General features: G+C 42.9%; 1 protein-coding gene across 2 annotated transcripts in view; it reads right to left on the bottom strand.

Annotated features, from left to right (window-relative positions):
- The window catches only part of adamtsl3 (ADAMTS-like 3), a 315,217-nt gene that overhangs the window by 43,678 nt on the left and 256,208 nt on the right, over window positions 1-15,331 (bottom strand). Inside the window, exons 15-17 of one of the 2 annotated variants that reach the window (XM_049561501.1) lie at window positions 11,193-11,277; window positions 4,836-5,131; window positions 4,599-4,728 (exon numbers count right to left, since the gene is read on the bottom strand). In XM_049561501.1, coding sequence (XP_049417458.1) covers window positions 4,599-4,728; window positions 4,836-5,131; window positions 11,193-11,277 — 511 coding nt within the window. Of the gene's footprint in view, window positions 1-4,598; window positions 4,729-4,835; window positions 5,132-11,188; window positions 11,278-15,331 lie in introns of those variants that run through there. The other variant, XM_049561507.1, reaches the window with a different exon arrangement.

Here is a 15,331-nt window from a genome sequence, read left to right as displayed (position 1 = left end):
ACTTGTGTGTGCTGCTTAATGTAGGAGCTGTGTATTATTAGCTGCATGGTAATCATTTTCCCAGAGCTGAAGGAGAATCCAGCCTGTGTCTCCAGTAATGCCAGAGGGACAAGGGGCCAAAATAAGGTACAAGTCTGCTGGCTGCCACTAATACACCCGCTGACCTGCCTGCTGGCCTCGGAGCTGACTGGGACAGAGGTGGGTAAATCCAACTAAACTCAAACTCTGGACTCCAGAGCTGGAAAGTTTTAAAAGCCAGGCATCTGGCCAAGTAATTATTGAATCGCTGGTCTTGTTCAGCAACTACATTAGACTTAGGGGGCTTTTACATCAGGGACCCAGGCCTGGATCTGAGTACGGATGACCCTAAAGTCCAGCTCGTTTGATTAGTGTGAAGACTGTGTGCCGTACCTGGGCACGGTAGTCCGATCTGTGCCCAGGTGAAAAGGTGGTCTTAAGTACAGTTCATGTGTAGTCCAGTAAAGTATACATTTGGTGTGATCACAGACATGGACTGCTATTTAATGTGATTACAAGGAGTTATTAACTGGCTGGTATATACACAGTCTCAATTGAATACTGACGCCTCTATATCAGATGGTAGCGCAGCGCACCGTCGGCAGACCCATATCTGGCTTCACTGCCACCTTCGACCTGCAGTCGGAGCTCTGGTGGCAGGTGTAGATCCCCATGCTCGACAGCAGTGGCTCCTCTTCCTGCAGGGAGCAGAGCTAGGCGCCCAGTAGGATGGGTGGATAGCTTTAAATACCTTGGTGTCCACATCACTGCAGGTCTGACCTGGGTGCTGCATACTGACGCAGTGGGGACAAAGGCAAGGCACAGACTGTTTTACCTAACCCCCAAATTCCACCAGATGCGTGTTGGTTACGTCTGCACGTTTCAATTCTAGTCAATGTGTGTTCTTCCACCGGCTGCGGCTGTGCTGCGTTCCACCTCCATCAAAGCTGCGGCGCTCCGGAGCCCTCTGCAACAGGACTTCTATTTTTGCCGGACGCCGGAGCACATCGCAGCAATTCAGCCCAGAGCATGCAGGGCAGGAAGTCATGCACAGAAACAAAATAAAGCATCCGGTTAATTTTCAAAATAAAATACACAGTGTTCATGGCGGATCATATTTCCCTGCACTACACCTTGAAAACGTCATAATGGGTGGAGACAGGCCTGAAGTCAACAGGTCAGAGGTTTTCAGACGTCATTTCATCCCGTTGACACCATGGACAAGGAGATACTAATCATGGAGGTGCACCAAGATGTCTTCCTACTACTCTGGTTTTGTGTTCTGTTTATAGAAACTACATCATGTTATATCATGCGATTATGTGTGAATTTGCGAGATCTCGTGGGATCCTCGTGACTCCTGCTGTCCGGCAGAGCTGCACCGCTCCGCGCAGCAAACGCAGACGGTGGGTGTTGACGGACGGCAGACCAGTGGAATTCCGGCGTAAGACACCTAAGGAAATTCCGGGTATCCCCTCAAATACTGAGAAATTACTACTCCTGCTCCATCGGGAGCATCCTGACGGAGATAATCACTGCCTGGTATGGAACCAGCACCAAACAGGTCCACAAGGCCCTGCAGAGAGTGTATCATTTAGCTGAACACACTATAGGTGCTGCTCTGCCCTGCATAAAGGACGTGGAAGGAGATATACATTTCTTCTGTGTTCCAAAGCCCAAATCAAATCATTTTTGCCATATACTTAATATATCCTGACCTTTTTTTGGGGGGTGTGGGAAGGGGATCTTGTTGTTACTGTATTTCTTTTCTTTTTTGTCACCTCATATGTGTAAAGTGCACATTGAAAAAACTCAAAATAAAATAGTAAAAACAATAAAATAACCAAAAACCCACAACCCGACTCAGTTGGAACTCATGGTGTGAGCACTGCAGAAGTGAAATTAGAGCGGGAGACAAGGTGGCGCTCCACATTTTTAAAAAGTCTGCCCTGCGCTCCATCCAAATATCCTTCCACTGGCAATACCCACTCACTCGTGCTCTGCAGCTAAGTCGATGTGACGTATCGTCCGCTGTGCAGAAGATTGTGGGTCAGAATAGCCAGAAAAGCATGCTGGCTTGCACACTGCAAACTCTGCAGTGGACATTCTGGTATTTTTGGCAAACTGCATTTGACATACTATGTATTAGGACATACTAAATCTTTTTCTGGCATGCTACATAGTGAGGTAGTATGGGTACTGGAACACACAGAGTGGTTTGGGCTAAAATAACTACTTGGTTCTGGTTAGTTAAAGACCATGGTCATGGTTAAAATATGTTGCTGTTTTTATAAATACTTAAAAATAATTAATAATGATCTATTAGCTGAATGGTGACAATAATTACCTAATACAAGTGACTTTGTGAGGACTAAAATACTGAAAAGTTCACAAACATATCTCTCAGCTAACATGTTGAATCACTGATGTATTTTTTCAGCCAAAGATACATTAGTGTTGCTATAAAGGTTTGTCCCTGTACCCAGGAGCCACACAGTCTGCTCGCGTTTCTTCACCAGCCCAACCACCAGCTCCAGTCTGACTGCATGTCTTATTGTGTTTACTCAGTAAGGTAGAGCTTGTTTTGGATGGCCAAATATGGCTTATAAATCAGTCTACAAAGGAACAGCCCTCTGCAAAAGTCCCAAACCCTCCGACTGCACTCCCAGCTGTAATCCCAGTGTTTATTCAAACCGACGCAGGCAGTTCTGTTTAGTTTTCCTCTGAAATCCATCAATGAACTTCATTTCCAAGTTATTCTTACATGGTAGGGAAAATGATTTACAGTTTTAGAATTTATGGTTCATTCTCAGTGCAACATTTCTGCTCTCTGTGCATGTAGAAAGTACAGAGGGAGTTTGCTGGTGATATTGGAACCACCTGCTTGGTGTGTATGTCGAAAATTACTGGGTCGAATTCTAAGAACTGCAAAAGTAATTAAGGCGCTGGTTGTCTGATCCTTATCTCCTGGTTTCTGGGTCTAGACTGCTGACATCAGCTTTGATGTTCTAAGGCCTTTTTCCTCCCTTCTTTCAAATCTCATTAAGCTGTGGAAAAGAAACATGAGCTCCTGTTCCCTGCTCATTGGGTGCTGGCAAACGCAGCAGAATCATTGAGATACGCTCCCTGATTGAGGTGCAGCACCTAATAGTGCTACCAAACCCCAAATTTCCACCCAATTTAGTCAAGTCAATTTTCATACATCACAAATTTGCCCCAAGGAGCAGTTTACTGTTGATATTTTGTAATTAATCTCAGTTTGAAATTAAACTCTGGACTTCGCTGAATTTTAAAGCATCACCAGTGACCTGGATATGGAGACGACAGGTCATCTGAGGCAAGCTGGGAAGAACTCTACCTGCTGGCAGCTGGAAAAAGTGTAGTGGCTGTAGTGGTGCTAAGAGTAGTATACTAATTCTGAATTAATGCATGACATAAAACATTCACAGATGCCTCTGTTATTTCTCATTATTTTACGATTTAAGCTCAGTGGCTGGATAAAATAGCTTTAAAAAGGCTTGACGTTTCAACAATGTTGTGGTTAGGTTTAGGCACAAAAAAACACTTGGTTATGGTTAGGAAAAGATTATGTTTTGGCTTCAAATACCCGGTTTGTGGAACACAGTCCCCACAGGAAAAGCAGCAATGGATCTGTAAAAAACAACCACTTCTGGGGCTACTATCCCAGCAGAAAATGCAGCAATGTCTTGGTAAAAATAAACAACTATTCGCAGCACTATCCTTGCTGGATAAACACTGATGGGTTGCTACATAACACCCACGTTTGGAGCCTAAAAAGCTGCTGCTGCTAAAAAAGATAGATTGCTATACAACCTAGAAAGCCAATGTTAAAACAAACAGGGCGCTACAAAACCCCAATGCTGGGAGCCTAAAATGCAGCTGAAAAAACACTGATGGGTCACTTCAAAACACGTACTACTGGAGCCTAAAAAAGCTGCTAGAAAACACAGACAGGTCGCTATTAAACACACACGTTTGGAACCTAGAAAGTCAATAGAAAAAACGCAGATGGGTCACTATGAAACATCCATGATTGGAGTCTAAAAAGACACTAAAAAAAAAACCAGACAGGTCACGACAAAACACCCAAGTTAGGAGCCTAATAAGCTGCTGCTGGAGAACACAGACGAGTCGATGCAACACACCCACGTTTGGGAAAACATTAATGGGTTGCTACAAAACACCAACATTTGGAGCCTAAAAGCCGCTGGGAAAAACAGCTATGACTCACTAAATCAAAACTGGTTTTGACCCGGTATCCACCATGCCCTCCAGTGTTATAATCTGATAAAACACATATCAAATGCACAAATTTATCTATCTATCTATCTATCTATCTATCTATCTATCAGTGGTCATTCACCTGGCTCACTTCATAACTGCACAATTCATCCCTGTATACATCACTATCATTCATACGTGTGATACAGAGATCAAGGTTAAACTGGGCACAAGCACAGAGAGACCTTGGGCGTCCAGCCGGAGTGGCTCCTCACAGTAGTTTGATTTTTCATGGTCTGAGAGCTTTCTGTATGGCTCGTGACCTCGTTGTGTCTCACCTTGGGGGGCATGGCTCAGGGTTACAGATGCGGATCATCACTGGCGGCCTGCTGGATGAATCACACAGAGAGTCCTCCACCTCCTCACCCTGCTTCCTGTTAACACACCTCACAACGGCTGTCTGCTTCCCTGGGCAGAGGACACAGACAAGTACCAGTTGGACATAAACTGACAATAGGTATGGACAGACGAGTTCAGAGCCTTATCACTGCCAACATCCTTTTCAGAAACCTCACCAGCAGCACATGTAGCTGAGCAGGCAGTGAAGCCCCTGTAGTCCCAGCTGTGCAGCTCCTCTGTCTGTGTGTCAGGGGCCCCGTGGTCCTGGAGGCCTGCAGAGATGCCTGGAACTTTGGTACACGGCCCCTGGTTGCAGGGCCTCTCCAGCTGGGGTCTGTCCTCACCACACTCCTCCTCTGGAAGATCCACCTCTGTTTTGGTGAATGACAGCAGCACCTGGCACTTCACCTCCCGATTCTGCCTGCCAGGCCCACAGGTGGCGCTGCAAGGTGACCAGGGCCCAGGTACGAATCTAAACAGAGAGGTAGAGGACAATATGTACTCACAAAGAGCCATAAACCAACACATTTTTGTTGGACATAAGTTTTACATTTAGGAGCCAAACAGCACTTTTAATCTGTAGGTGAAAAGATTAACAGTAATCACAGAGTGTGCATGTTGAGATAACCAAGAATGTTAGAAATGTGGATATGAAACACTGGAGCATGGAGCCCTTTAGAAATGCTATACCAGAATTTCAGTCTTCCTACATAGAGGAGGCATGTGGGGCAAAGTCTCACCTGCTGGCAGAATTCTGGATTATTACATGACATTAAAAAAAAAAACACTGCTTTTATTTATCATTTTTCTACAGCTTAAAATCAATGTCTGGATAGAATAGTTTGAATAGTTCAAATGATCTTTAAATTTCACTCGGCCCAATTTTACTATAGCTTCACATCTGCAATGTCAAGTCCCCCGAGTGCAGAAAAACAACAATCAGCATGCCCAAAGTCTTTAGTAATGAAAGCTGATAGCACAGATTTAATGATTGTCCTTTGTCCCGCCGCATTTTGGTTGGCTCTTTCCCCAAGTGCTGTTGTCGTAATTTGCTCGTAGTTGGCAGAAGTTACCATTTCTTTTAAAGACGAGACAAACTGCTGTTACCATGAACGATGTCAGGCTCAGCTCACATCCCAGTTACATCAGCTGATCTCAAGCAGCTGTCTGACTTATCAATGTCATTTCTGTTTGTCATTGATGCTGCTCTGTTCTGTTCCTGAGGGTCTTTGCTGCTGCTCTCTCTCTGGCTTAGGCTTTCCATGGAGACGCATGGAAGGGCAGAGAGGTGTGCTCTCTCTGTCTTAGATTTTTTGTACAGGCCCAAGGGAAGTTAGAGAGGCCCCAGAACAGAGCCATACCACCAAATATAACACTGCAAATGGAAATAAAGTTTTCTCTGACTAAAGTGAAATGATCATATTTAAAATGGAGTGATTTCCCAAGAACAAAATGGCTAAGAAGATGCATTTTGCTTCCATGTGTGTTTTTTGGAGGGGGTGGTAACTTTCAGAAATCTCAAGCAACTTTCTGACTGGATCACCAAACATTAAAGATGCAGGACTTGCTCGCTCTTCAGAGCAAACAGAGCTACCCAAATTGACAGTGCATTCAAAAAGATGCACTTTATTTTGAAGTACAGTGAATTCCTGGGACAGAGCTTTTACTTTGAAGTGCTGTTCCCTGCTGAGTGAGTGACTGACAGACAGCTACATGACAGAGACAGCAAACAAACTAAATGACACGGTTAAATGCAAGTATGAGGCCTTCATCTCTGAACAGAGGTCACTCAGAGCAAACTGCTGTTCTGTTGCAGTGTTGGCATCATGTCTTATTTTACCTTCAGTACACTTGACTTTCCCTATTATCTGGCTCTAATATTCATCTGCTTCTTCAGGCAAATTTTAATCGTGAGTAAAGTTAAGTGCTGGGATCTTCAAGTGTCCAACATTTTAAGTGCAGTGTATTCTTACTTTTCAACACAGTTGATATCTTGACTAGGCTGAAAACTTAATTTGCTTCAGCTCACTGTGTCTCTTCCCCTTCCCCCAAAACTCCAGCTGCTTTATCCTGAAGCTGCTGACTGGCAGATGCACCAGAGGTAATGTGTGACAGTGAGCTTGTTAGAGCAACTGAGCAGAGGTGAGCCGAGAGATAGGTTCCCTGGAGGTCAGACTTTCTGCAGGGCTCTCCTGACGGGAGGTGGAATATGTTTAGACAGTGAAAAGTAGGCTCAAGCTCAGTCACACAGATTTAAAAACCTGTATAAATAAGCTGAGAAACAATTCCATTTGTCTGTTGTGTGCACATTTAACACATAAATACAGATTTCCACCCTTATAAACACGCAATCTGTTCTTTTTAATTTTGGTTCTGCCTGCACGGTGATCAGATTTTGATATGTGGATTACGTCAAGACAGGCTATGCTATTATTAGCATTCGGCTAACCCGTCGTGCACATCGTAGCGACCCCTTGAGAGTTTCCAGAGGCGATGCAGCTGTATCGGCTCTACTTATTTTTCTCTTTCCAGAGGGAGGGCATGTCTGTTGCTTTTTGAGAGGCACTTTGAAATAGCAGGAAGAAGTGGAGGTAGGTGACCTTGCAATATGTTGGGTGGATTGTTTTCTTAAGGACGATGCCAAATTGCAATGGTGGCATTTTACACCTGACTGAGTTCTGATCACAATGTGACCTCCCGCAGATCGCGTTCCATTTGCACTACATTCAGCATGCATTTATCTTCATTCACAGTTCAAAATGGGTCAACCTGAGCAAAAAACACTCAAAGCCTTTATGGGTCTGCTTCATAGAAGACAAAGGAAAAGGAGAAACACTGGAGGAAAATAACAGAAAGGACTGTTTCTGGAGTGTTCAGTCAGAGGCTGAGCTGAACACAAACACACACTGGCACACTCTTATATACACAGTTGGTGCATTGTTGCTATAGCTTACAGCAAAGGTCTGTGCTATGTAGTCCAAGGTCCATCTCACGGCACTGTACAGTTGGTACATTGGTTGTTTGGGGTGAATAAACACAAAAGGTTGGGAGGTCAGACTCGATACAAGAATGATACAGGGAATACATGGAAGTAGCTACATGCCCATTAGCCCACAGCGTCATTAACAGGCGGCTCGCTCAGTGTGTGACGTGCACTTGGAGATAAAATATAGGCCTATATTAATGAAGGTTCATTAGTACGGTTTGTATTTCTCTGTAATGTAGCACAGTGTTAACAATGTTACTGATACTATTCTTTCTCACACCTTCAACTCAAACCACCAAAATATATCATTTAATCATTAAATTAATGTCGGAAACATGCAGGAGACTAGTCCACTGATGGACCTAAACAATGACTATTGGTCGACTTGGAAAATTCTTAGCCATAACTCAGACCACAAACTGACTCCAAATAGAAATCTAAATGCTTCCAATACCAAACTCTTGTCTCGTCTCCAACAGATTGTGCAAACATAAGCAGATATCTATTTACAGAGATTAAGCGACATACTACAATCTTCTCAGAGCCCTCCTTCAAACTTACCGGGGCTGTGTGTCTGATACTCTGTTAAACTAGATTGATTTATGTTGGCTTATTCCTTTAGCATGCGGGGTAACTACCAGAGCTGAGCTTCACATGCTCATCAAATTAATGTGGCTTACACAAGATTTGCCTGGCTGCATGTGATGGAGATTTACTGGGGCCTGCTGTAGGTGTGTGTGTAAAGTGTTTGAGGTGTGTGTGAGCTCTGAGAGCTGATGGATCCCAGGGAGGCTATCAGAGCTGACCAGGCCCAGAGCAGCAGGCAATAATCACATGCTTATCATCAGCCGCGGAAGGAGAGGAAACAGAGCCGGACAGATTCACACAGCCCTGGATAAACTGGGTGTGTGTGTGTGTGTGTGAGTAAAAGGCTCGAAAAATGTTTGATATACATGAATGCAGAGCGCATATGTACTGCGTAAAAACACACAGCCTCTTTCAGACATGCACATGCACAATTTAACATGTCGGCCTCTTGTCTGAATATCAGCACTCTGGTGACATTTATGTGAAAGTCAATGACAATCTTTCAGGTCGAACATGAACATTTCCGTGTCACTTTTAACGTGGCACAAGTCTGAATTGGACATCATCAGATTAACGTCATCGTTAAACATGCAGAGAAAGAGGAAGACAAATGCACAGCGTGTCTGCTTCCTAAAATCTGTGTAATGAATGTGTTAGTTTAATCTTAGTTGTGGATCCATTCTGAATTAACCTCAAGTGATTCGCAAAGGTGTCAAGTTTGTAAAAAAAACACACTTTATTTTTAAGTACTGTGAATTATTAGTCTTTTATTTTGAAGTGCTGTTTCCTGCTGTAGAGTGAGTGACTAACTGACAGCTATTTGAGAGAGACAGCAAACGCATTCAATGACATAGCAAAACACAAGTATGACACTGAATATATTAAACTGTGTGGACCCTGAAGTAATGACTAAGGAGAAATCTGGACCCGGTGGCTGAACCACTGCACCACAGACTGTATAAAACAGGCAGCTGAGTTTGATCTCTAATATTAAATGGATATATTTCAGTCATTACTGGGAGCTGGGGCGAGCATCCCTCACATTTAAAATGATAATTAATGAAGGTTTTAATGACAAAAAAAGTTTAAAATCCATCACAAAAAACTTCGTCCTTCTGATCAAACATTAAGTCACCTCCTCTCTCTCTCTCTCTCTCTCTGTGCGCTGTCTCACACACCAGGGGTCAAACACTGCACATACATGCAGTTCATGTCATAGATGTCCTGCCATGTTTGAGTGAGCAATGACATAAATATCCTCCATGTCTGATTGACAAAAAGCCATCACTTTAACAGACAAATGAAGCCAGCAGTGTTGCGTATTTCATGTCTGAAAAGGGCTTGTGACACAATCTTTCTGACAAACAGAAACTCTACAACCTTATTTATCACCTGTAGAAGATGCATACAAAACCTGTTGTCATTTATCTGATACAGTATGATGTCTAAACAGCCAGTCCAATGATGAAAGACTTTATTTAATGCAGCATTATTGCCTCAGGTGTTTTATTTTTTCATTTTTAATCAGCACTTTATGAGCACCAGCAATTTCCCCTCTTTAGTTTTCTGCACTCCATCTAAAACATTGTGTGCATCACTCTAAGTCAAGGTACCATTAAAGGGATAGTGCACCCAAAAATGAAAGTTCAGCCATTATCTACTCACCTGCCAATGGAGGCTCAGGTGAAGTTTCAGAGTCCTCATGTCATGCAGAGATCCAAGGGGAGAGGGGGTAGCAACACAACTCCACCTAATGGAGGCTGACAGTGCCCCAGATTAAAACGTCCAAAAACACATAACTGAAACCCCAACATAAAAAGTTGTTTGGAAAAATGTCGGGGCTTCAGGACACTTGGATCACTACGGACGAGCAGTATGGAGATATTTTGTGGTTTCAATTATGTGTTTTTGGACGTTTGAATCTGGGGCGCTGTAAGCCTCCATTAGGTGGAGCTGTGTTGCTACCTCCTCTCCCCTTGGATCTCCACAAGTGATGTGAGGACTCTAAAACTTCACCTGAGCCTCCCTCGGCATATGGGTGAGTAGATAATGGCTGAATTTTCATTTTTGGGTGCACTATCCCTTTAAGGGTGTAGCTGTTCCTTTACACCCCTACGAAATGGTGTTTCTCTTAGTAGGATGGGTCCCCCCAAGGAAGGATCCTACAGAGGCCAGGCAAGAGTCCTTCCAAGCATTCAATCAACACACATTGGAACAGGCTAGCGAGTGTCCCCAGGTGTGTGTCATTAACCCTCTGGGGACTGAGGGGATTTCAGGGTACTGTGATAACTTTGGCACTCTCTAATGTTGTTGTACAATTTGAACAAATGTAAGCAGTATTGTCAGAATCACATGGACACTTAGCGCTCCGTCACTAGTGTAAATGATTCATTTATAAACTTTTATGTTTTATACGAATCCTGCCGAGCTCCACTGGCACAGATTTCATTAGGAGGCCCCACTTTCAATTCCTGCAAATCATGTGCAAAGAATTGTGGGTACTTTATGTCCACTGAGGATACACACATGCATCTTTGAAAATTCTCTGAGGGAAGGACTCTGTCCTCTGTATAATTTGAAGCATCCTTGACATTGAAACAGTCCTTAGACAGGATCTGATGACGTAACATCTTTGAAATTCATAAATTCATTTAAGGATCCTTCCTTGACTTTGAGAAACACCTAGAGACTTCCTTAATTGCACCCATGTCCCTCAGTCTGTTCCTTGCATCTTAGACCCACCCCTGAAGATGAGGGGATGCAAGAAAAAGATGCGAGGAGAGGAATCGAGGAAACTAGACGTCCTGTCATTTGAGCCGTCACAGCTGGATCAGATTTTACAGCTCTGTGGTGAGTTCACATTGCATTTGTGTGCACAGACAGTGTCTTAAGTGTAAAAATTGTAATTATGTATAAAAAAAATCACTTTTAGGGTGTGTGAGAGAGTGTGTGTACTCACGTGGGGTCCTCTGTTGCAGTGTGCTGTTCCTCTAGTTCGTGGGCTTGTTTTAACCAGGGCACCTTGGCCTCCACTGGCAGGGACTCTGACAGAGAGACAGAAAATTAGTTACACTCCAGTCATCCCAGTGTGACAGCAGTGATCAGAGCCTGGATTCATCAAGCACCTCAGAGTGGGAAATTGGTTCTAACTGGACCTAACTGGTTTCTCAACCTGGGAGAGTCATCATGTCTGCAGCAGGATTCAGAGCTGTCCTCGCAGGAGCTCCCAGCAGTAGGTGAGTGACAGAGCAGAAATGAGTAGGCACGGACAGACTGCATATAATATAGAACATCTGATGAATAACGACAACACCAAGATATTGATTAAAACCGCTGCTAAGTTATTTGTGCGTGAGTTAATTGCTCCATCCACTCAGGAGAAAATGAGCTCATTTACATGAGAAAAAAAGTGGCTTGATTGAGCTCATTTCACTTCAAACCTCCAGTACTGGGCGCATTTAACGATTTACTCTCTAGTAAATGTGATTTTAAAAAAATAAAATGCAAATTGTGAGCTTGCAGGAAGTCATTAGTCAAAACAAAGTTGGGAACAAATTGTCAGTCAACTGACAACACAGTATCAACAGTATCATAGTTAGATCTGGATGCATGGCACTCGAGGCTGTGGCCAATTGTTGCCTGGTTATGCATGATGCACAGAAATAGCTTTTCTCAGTCGACACTGGCAGCATTTGAAAACTGTGCCTGTGTGCTGTGCTGGGTAACAACCAAGACTGTCAACTCAACCATAATAAGGGACTGTATGAAAATGATTTAGGTGGGGAGAGAAAATGTTCATGTCTGACTGAGAAAAAAGATTTGCTGGCGAGTGACCATGTGGGATAACATCCACCAAGTTGGTATTAAGAACTACTCAATGCAAAGCACATTACATACAACTAATGTTCCAAATTATTGGCTTAATATCCACGATCAGCATGTTTCCTCACACTTTACTGAAAGCTACAGTTGGTAACTTTTATATAAATAATAAATAAATAATAATAAATAATAATAATAATAAATAAATCATGTTTGCTAAAACTGTCACTACATCCAGACCAGGGATAGGTACCGAAACCTGGTATTACATGAGCCCCTGGGGCAAAATTATCAGAGGCCCTTTTTAAATAGGAATTGTGCAAATTTGCAGGAAAGCCCAATCAGTCTTTTTTCAGCATTGGCAGTATAAAAACAAAATCAGGGAGTGCAGCAAAATGCTGCCTACCTACTTTTGTTTATACAGAATGCGCCTTTTTCGGGGCAATGGGGGGCGTGAGCAAGTAACAAAACATATAGCTCAGCGTGTGACGTAAACAGTGACGTGGGAGGGAAGCCGCGGCTGGTCAGTCCTTCGGTGATTCTCTCATAAGTCGGCCCGTTCTTCACCGTCCCCGTCATCTGACGGTTAATGGCCTCTTCGTTTGCGAGGACAAGGAGGGCGCATAATTCCTTGTCTCCCCAGTTGCTCATCTTTACAGTGTCTGTCAGGTTTGTGTTTCCCTCTTGCTACTAGCTGCTCGCTAATTCCTGCTATCGGCTGTTTCCTGTTTATCCACCGCCAGTGGCTCGCACGTGTGGCGTCATCAACAGCCCCTCCCACAATCAATCAATTGTATTTATAAAGCCCAATATCACAAATCGCAGTTTGCCTCACAGGGTTTTACAGCATACAACATCCCTCTGCCCTTATGACCCTCACAGCGGATCAGGAAAAACTCCCCAAAAAAAACCTTTAACGGGGGAAAAAAACGGTAGAAACCTCAGGAAGAGCAACTGAGGAGGGATCCCTCTTCCAGGACGGACAGACGTGCAACCACAAGTCTTCAACAGCCCCTCCCGTTGCAGAAGGTCGCCTCTGTCTTTTTAATTTAAAAAGGTTCCGCCAATATGACTACCCTACGAGGCGGAAAATTGGGCGCCTTGGATCAACTCGCCATCCCGCCTCTGTGTGTCTAAACGCTTGCAGCTTGCCGGCAAAACGGCCCAACGTTCGCGGAAAATCTGTAGTGTGTACAGTGTAAAAGGGGCTTTAGCCTGTAGTACTGATAAGCTCCGTATTCATTCTGTATTGTGATGTCAGGAATATTATTTATATCTTGACTTTGCTGTTGTAAAAATTACTGTTGCTGCCCTGGAAATAACATTTAGTTTCATTTACAAATAATCCCGTTAAAAATTTATTTGTTTTTAAATGTCTATATTTTTCTAAAAATTCTTTAATTATTTAGAAATGAAAAGAACTTATAAGAACGGTCTTGATCACTGCTCGTGAACTGCCGTTAAACTGTCAAACTAGGCAGTGAATCAAGATTCTGTCACTGCATCGTCTGTTTCTCACCTCAAATGTTTTCACAAACAGATTTTAGCACACTGTTTAGCTGTAAAATGAGAAAGACTGTGACCTGGACGGCACGTTGAAAACGGCTGAGCCAAATCAAAGCGTATCGTAGCATGGTGGATTCTTGCAAATGCCATTAAAAGCACTATGAGGGGGCAGAGGAAGATAATTGTTTTCATAGCTTATCTATCTCATGCACTACTATCAGGATTAGGGATGTCAGTGGTTAACCGTTAGTCTGTTAACCGCTGAAAATATTTTTGGCTGGTTACACATGTGGGTCTACAGGTTAATTTTTCTACTCTTCTTTGTTTTCTTCATGTTTATTTCATTTTGATGGAACTAACAACTGTGTTTCACTGAAATCTTATTGTATGATTTCATGGGACAAATAAATGCGTCACTGATTGATTTTATTGCACTGCGCACAAGCCGGGTCAGGTGGGAGCTAACGTTAGGTCGTGGCACCACTCACTGCAGATTAATGCTGGCAACACCGCCACGACCCAACAACAACTCGTAGCTCTGTTGGCACCGTTAGCAGTGTTAGCCCGGCTAATAGCGCTAACACAAAGCTGAAAATGATGCCAAATGCCAAAATTTTCACTGTCAGTTAATCTGTTGATCATTTTCTTGATTAATTATTATTATTAGTATTATTATTACATAATTTATTATAATTTGGACTATAAAATGTCAATAAACGGTAAAATCGATCAGTGTTTCCAAAAGCCCAAGATGACGTCTTGAAATCTCTTGTTTATCCACAATCCAAATATATTCTGTTTAATGTCACTGAGGAGTGAAGTCACCAAAATTTTTTTCATTTAAAAAGCTAGAATCAAAGAATTGTGATGTTTGTATGTTTTACTATGTCAACTGATTAATTGATCATCATCATATTAGTCATTAGTTAATTTAATTGTTGACAATCGATTAGTCGTTGCAGCTCTACTCACAGGAGAGATTTGTAAATCTGAAGGAAAGAACTCTTCTACCAAAAAACAATTTCCCTTCAGTCTAAAAGTCCCTAATGTTTTTGAACAGACTCTAATGTTGTGTTTCCTTTTCACATGGCCTCAGAGTTTAAGGTTTGTCTGTGTGTGTGTCAGAGAGAGCAAAGTAACTGAGTTTGGCCTGAGTCTAAAACAGACTTCTATTATTATGGAAAAAAAGCTCTTAACTGGCATTCAGAGACACGCAGCGCACACGTACGCAGAACCACGAGCTTCTTTGGGAGAGAATGACGAGCTTTTAAAGGATCCAGCAGTTTAATGAGCAGGGATGCTCGTTTGCAGCGGAGGACGGATCATAAATTAGGGCCACATGATGGAGGCTGATGCAAATGAAGGCTGTTGTTTTTATGATGAAGGTGGTGACTGTGGGCACTGAGGACAACACACACACACACACACACACACACACACACACACACACGTCACCACAGCTAATGTGCTCAGCGTGACTGAAAAGAGGCCTGAGTCACAACTGCAGTGCTGTTCAGACCACCATATATCACACACTTGAGGAGAACATACACGTGCACACAGAATCCATGGAAAAAAGAACCATATGAACACACGTTATATTATATTAATGCTCTGCAGTATATAATGTATGTTATTCAGCTTCTATTTTAAATCAACCTGTGGATCAGCATGGTGCTTGTACATATAATGTTTAAGTACTGCATGGTCTGGATATGTAGTTCTGTACCAAATGTACAGTACAGATGTTGCTGCAGTGCTGCTATGTGT

The sequence above is a fragment of the Epinephelus fuscoguttatus genome, linkage group LG2, assembly GCF_011397635.1.
Source record: "Epinephelus fuscoguttatus linkage group LG2, E.fuscoguttatus.final_Chr_v1".
Taxonomy (NCBI): Eukaryota; Metazoa; Chordata; class Actinopteri; order Perciformes; family Serranidae; genus Epinephelus; species Epinephelus fuscoguttatus.
Note: the sequence above shows the minus strand (reverse complement) of the source record. Positions and strands in the feature narration are given on the sequence as shown.